Source organism: Triticum aestivum, chromosome 4A, assembly GCF_018294505.1.
Source record: "Triticum aestivum cultivar Chinese Spring chromosome 4A, IWGSC CS RefSeq v2.1, whole genome shotgun sequence".
Classification (NCBI taxonomy): domain Eukaryota; kingdom Viridiplantae; phylum Streptophyta; class Magnoliopsida; order Poales; family Poaceae; genus Triticum; species Triticum aestivum.
This window is the reverse complement of record NC_057803.1, coordinates 527,118,856-527,124,399: the sequence shown is the minus strand read 5'-3', so window position 1 is coordinate 527,124,399 and position 5,544 is coordinate 527,118,856. Positions and strand designations below refer to the sequence as shown.

General features: G+C 44.7%; 1 protein-coding gene across 10 annotated transcripts; it reads right to left on the bottom strand.

Annotated features, from left to right (window-relative positions):
• Positions 1-486: 486 nt before the first annotated feature.
• LOC123086712 (uncharacterized) lies at positions 487-3,860 on the bottom strand. 10 transcript variants are annotated; one of them, XR_006441111.1, is made up of 5 exons: positions 3,371-3,860; positions 2,288-2,403; positions 1,870-1,992; positions 1,106-1,284; positions 487-952 (listed from the first exon to the last, which is right to left on the bottom strand). XR_006441111.1 is itself a non-coding variant. In XM_044508482.1 (4 exons), exons 1-4 carry the CDS (start codon positions 3,545-3,547, stop codon positions 939-941), a joined length of 486 nt encoding a protein of 161 aa, XP_044364417.1. In that variant the 5' UTR covers positions 3,548-3,857; the 3' UTR covers positions 487-938. The 10 variants fall into 10 exon arrangements, 1 of the variants encoding a protein (XP_044364417.1); XR_006441106.1 differs by having other exon boundaries at positions 1,870-2,009; positions 2,288-3,856; XR_006441110.1 differs by having other exon boundaries at positions 2,288-3,856.
• Between the last annotated feature and the right edge of the window lie 1,684 nt (positions 3,861-5,544).

Here is a 5,544-nt window from a genome sequence, read left to right as displayed (position 1 = left end):
GATGCCTCCTGTGCGGCCGTTTATGTATACATGTGTATAACCTGAAAGATTGCAGTCGTCGGCTTCAACCCCCACGCATATAATGCGGAGGTTCTCACAAAAAACGCGTATTCACACTTAACCCAACGTCTTGGTCCTATTAACACTACTAGAAACTACGATTTACCTAGAGCCATGTACCCTAGGTGAAATCCCAAAAACCATAGGTAAAGGCTTTACCTAGAGCTTGCCCTAGGGAAATAACCTTAGGTAAAGTATAGTCGGTAAAGAGCTCTTTCCCTAGAGTGCACCTGCCAAGTTCTAGGGAACCATTGTTTACCTAGGGCTGCAAGCCGTAGGGAAAGAATTGAACTTCTTGTTGGTCCACGGTGGAAAGGTGATTCACCTACAAGCAAGTTTGGCTCTAGGGAAAGATTGCAGGGCCCTTTTGAATCATGCCATACAAATATGCAATTCGAATTTAAATTAATAGCAGCATAATTCAAATAATTAAATTTTGCGCCATAATTCAAATTTATAAATTATAGCCAGAATTGAACGTCCACATCACATTCATGGTCAATTACACATAATCGGACTCCAGTTCAGTACAGAGCCAGACTTTTGAAAAAGAGAAAGCTATATGCTATAACTAGCAGAATACCTAAATCACCAGTACAGGCGTTGTCAAGCCGAAGTATCTGGTACTACACAAAACTTGTAGCAACATGTTATCTATACATGCACCAAGTTGGTCTTCAAACAGACACAATCCTTCCCTCCAGTCTCTGGTTTGTGACTCTTGTCAAAACAACACAACATCATCATCATCATCATGTCAAAATCGCCGGGAAAAACCAAATGCTCCTTTAAAAGCACCATCATCATCACTCGCAGTAGGGCCTAATCACCGAGTCAGCACTAGCAGTGAACAACCACGGCTGCCTCAGGTGGAATTTTTAATCCAAAACCCCTGCATGGTAACGAAAGCAAAACACCACTATGCTTCAGATTTTCCAACGAGAAACATTACAGTAATTTAAGCCGCTGTCTGCTTTGATGAAAGTTAGATATTTCTATGAGTGCAAACAAGAGTTCACGAAAGAAAGGACATGTAACAATATACCTCTTCTATCTGAACTTAGATGGCCATGAAGAATCTCCAACGGCACAATAAGTGGGTTCTGGTTCAGATCAGTGTATATCATTCCGTGGAATACATAGGCTGTACAATCCTCTAACGATGAGTCGAAGAGAGGGTACCTCCGGTGGAAAGTGACACTCGTTGTATCCATCAAGTGGTTCCTGAAACAAAGAAACTGAATTACTACAAGATATATAAATTCAGATAGTAAAGTATAACTAGTGGGTGCTATCCAAAAATGGACTGTATCTAATGGCGGATTTCAGGGAAAAGAAAGGCAATCACTAGAACCGGAAAAAACATGAGAACATTTTTTTGCAGTACAAACCATTCAAAAAACTAGACTAAGCAGTGGAAATCACTAACATCTAACAGAGAACACTTATGCACATAGTGGTGCTACCGAGAAGGAAATAAATGTTCAGCTTGACTTCCAAGGCGGGTGTAAAGGAGTAACCTGTGGCCAACATCAGGTTGCAAAACATGTGGCCCTATAGTCAATGGTTACCCAAGTATTTAGTACTCCCTCCGTCACAAAATGTAAGACGTTTTTTGACACAGAGGGAGTAAATGATACATAAAACACTTCGTAATAAGGTCCATATCAAGCACTATATTGTCAGAACTTATCTGAACAAAGAAAAACTAAAACAATAGCAATCAACTGCCTAAAACACTAACCTTGGCAGTGTAAACACTAGCTAACAAAAGAAACATTAAGGATCAAGAGGTTGGCTGCCCTGGACCTGGAGTGACAAGCTGAGCAAGCTACTTCCAGATGCACTGATAAAACTCCATATATCATGTAGCACCTGGTCACGCATTAGATTCAAATCTTGTGCAGCAGTATCCAGTGTGAGATTATGGTCCTGAAATTAATGATGGCCTGTAGTTTACCACTTAGTTGTAAGACTTGAATATTTTGGTAGAAATTTTGGCAGCATAATAATTGTAATTGTGACAGTATGGACATAAAACAAGAGAACGTAATCCCTCCCCACACCCGCATAGCCCCATCATAAAAAAATCATGATCGTGCTTCCTATATAAGCATGCATGTAAGCACAATAGTGCATATGACCACACATCACATAAGCATGCATACCAACATCAACATTGCAGGAACATACATAGTTTGTATCATTTGTATTTCCAGAAACTTACATGATCTGTGTGTTGTTGTGCATGCTCTCCTGCTTCAGCTCGTGCTCGAACTCCAGATCCACGAGCTGCAGGGCAGGCCACCTTGGCGGACTAGGCTCCAATCCGGCCACCACTTGCTGGTACGTGCATCAGGCCATCAGATCAGCAAAGTATGCTACTTATCCCCTCCCCTCTCTCCCCTTCTCCCTATTCTTCCTCCCCCTACCCGTCTCTGTTGTGCTCTGTTTCTTCTCTTATGTTTTCTGAATTTCTCATGTACATGTACTGGCTGCTGCTATATATAGAATTGCAACTTGCTGTCATTATTATGTTGTGGAATACGGACTTATTTTTCATTGTTCATGCACTCTGCTTTGGAGAAAAGGAGACAAGCAGGTGGGAAAACAATCTGTACTACATGGGCAAACCATGTAGTCATGTACTCATTTACTACTGATTTAATTTGCTAACATTCGTCATAAGATAGTGTTTATGCTGTCGCCACGCCATACACCATAATCATTATAATGTTATAAAGGGGGTTGGTCGCCATAAAACGCGTTACGCCATAAAAACATTGGTGGTTAGTTCCAAAGAATCGCAAGTACTCCCTCTGTACAGAAATATAAGAGCGTTTAGATTACTCTTTAGTGATCTAAATGCTCTTATATTTCTTTACGGAGGGAGTACATTGATAATCTCAAACTACATAACATCACCTCAAGAAGTTTCTCTGCGCAAGAGCTTGAATTAGATGATGGTATCCATCAACCATTAGACCATGACCATCGGTAAGACCATGTCAATCTATTTCTAATTTTCTAAACTTACTCTTTTTTACCGAATAGAATGTATATAACTACTGGGTAGATTATGCAATTGTACTCGAATTAATAATGACTACTTGATAATAGTTCAGAAATAATGTCACATGATTATCCCCATGTAGTCTATCGATCTCCTGAATATTCAGATTTACAATGAAAGAAACATATTTCTCTACAGTGAGCAGGCATTGACAATATGTAATGTGGAAAATTTCTTGATGGTAGCACGAGTTCTGGCACGCAAGTAAAACCATAGAGCGAGAGAGATAAAGGGAACCTGTCGGAGAGAAGGAGGGGCTACGATGTTAGGTAGATCTGGTGGTAGTCCAGCTACCAGCCGGGGCAAGGTCACCAGGGGGAGGGGGCGCCATCCCGGCTGCGTGGCCATGGTTCCATTGGAGCACTGAAGGTATGGAAGGGGAAGAAGAGGGGGCACGACTGCGCAGTGCGGCATGGGGCACGGCCAAGCGACGGAGCACACAACAATAGTGCGGTGATGCAGCGGCTGACACGGCGAGGCGGAGGAGAGGCAGTGCGGTGGTTGGGCGGGGGACACGATGGGGCGTAGGTGCGGAAGGGGACAGGGTGGGTGGCGGGGAGACGGGCGGCGGTGGGACACAACAGTCCGGCAGGGGGCACGACGGGGTGGCTTGGAGGCGAACAGTGGTCAGGAACGGCAGGACTGGGGGGTGAGCGCATATGAATCTTGGACCGGAGATGCTTCGGGAGAAAGGGGGATATTTTGGCTTCTTGAGGCGCAGGGATTTGAGCGAGGGAAGGAGACCCAATCGGCCAGAATTTTGGTACATATACGCGCCCTTTCTCGCTCTCTATTCATCATTGCTCACTGAGCAGTAGGCCCAGCTACACGAAAAGGAAAAAGAGAGCGCGAGCTATCCAATTAAGTGGTGCGAAGAAGACCGAAGATGCAAAAGGAGTCCAGCTACATGCCACAGTGGGGCCTCCCAGCATGTGTTTCTTAGGCTTGATGGCATGTCAATGGGTCAACCCTAGGGAAAGGATATTGTCATACATATTTTTGTCGAAAAATCATCTTCCCCTAGAGTACACTGTTCATTGCTTTACTATCCCTTGAGGGGGCCAATAAACTCTAAGGAAAGACTTTGGCCCTAGGTAAAATGGTGATTTCTAGTAGTGTAAGGAGGTGATAGCGCAGCGAATGAGGCAACCGGACTATAGTGCTTTAACACTTTCACTTAGCCATAGGAGTTTGACAGTGGGGCTACTAGATAGCCCCTGGTGGCTCCGCACTCCCGATCTCGGGGTGCGTACATGCCTGGCCGGGAAACGGCCATTCGTTAAGGCGGAGGAATTCTATCATTCCGATAGGTCATCGAGTGGTTGACTAGTCTCACGCTATATCATGACAGTCAGTTTTCGACTTTCTCTACTGAGGTGCTCGTCCGGATGAACCAGGGCACAATTGCAGTAGTTCTCCTGGTGCTGCCTTAGCCGATAAAGCGGAACGTAAGGCACCAAAACACAGGAGCCGGGCAAACCCAACATTTGACCAAAGAAAATGATTCGGAGCTGATGTATATAAGGCCAAACTCGCGACGCCGAACACTCCCTAAGGTATTCGGTCTTTATGGTATAAACTGGGCCTAAATAGTGCCCTTTGTAAGAAGCCCCTTGTGTCTAGGTACGTGCATTATTCTGACGTGGCCACATGCCAAGATGTCAGCATCCTTCTCAATTGTACTAAGAATTCGAGGGATGTGTATCAACAAGAGACAGTAAAAAGGTTTACGCAGGGTCTTAATCTAAAAAGAATCCTTGGAGCGGGTCCCTGCTGCACGTTTGCGCCTGTGTCTCCGTTGTGCCGTATCCCGGACGGGTGTAGCACGATGATCGTCTGTAAAAGAGAGGAACTTAGGTGAAGAAGTTGTCGTGCAAAAAGGTAGTTTTTAAAGAAACCGTGTATAACTAAAAATGAATAGAAATTGCCACTTGTCTGCGCACGTTCAGCCCCCTTGTGTTTGTAATAGGGGTGTGACCATCAATCCGGTACAAATTACATATAGCAGCGCCAGACTCATTCTCTTCGGTGAGGCCGTTTTTAGTGTGCGACTGCCTTGGCAGTCGCATTCTCTTCGGCGCGCAAAGATCGCTTAATATTTACGTTCACTGTAATGATGCCACGTGGACCGGGCATCTTGAGCGTGAGGGAAGCGTAATGCGGTATTGCATTAAAGCGAGCAAAAGCTTTGCGTCCAAGTAGTGCTTGATAACCGCTTTGGAACGGAGCAATGTGAAAGGTTAAATTTTCGCTACGGAAGTTATCGGGGGAGCCGAACGTAACTTCTAGTAGTAGGGAGCCCGTGCGATGTGCCCCTGGGCCTAGCGTTACTCCTTTAACGGTAGTATTGCTGAGGCGAATTTTCGTTGGGTCTATCCCCATTTTGCGGATTGTGTCCTAATATATCAGGT

Excerpts from the sequence above, each read along its gene's own strand:
- LOC123086712 (XM_044508482.1), bottom strand. The coding sequence starts at position 3,547 with ATGCCGCACTGCGCAGTCGTGCCCCCTCTTCTTCCCCTTCCATACCTT. Across the intron at positions 2,404-3,370 it reads CCCCTCCTTCTCTCCGACAG|CAAGTGGTGGCCGGATTGGA; the intron begins GTTCCCTTTATC and ends TGCACGTACCAG. Across the intron at positions 1,285-2,287 it reads CACAACAACACACAGATCAT|GAACCACTTGATGGATACAA; the intron begins GTAAGTTTCTGG and ends TCTTTGTTTCAG.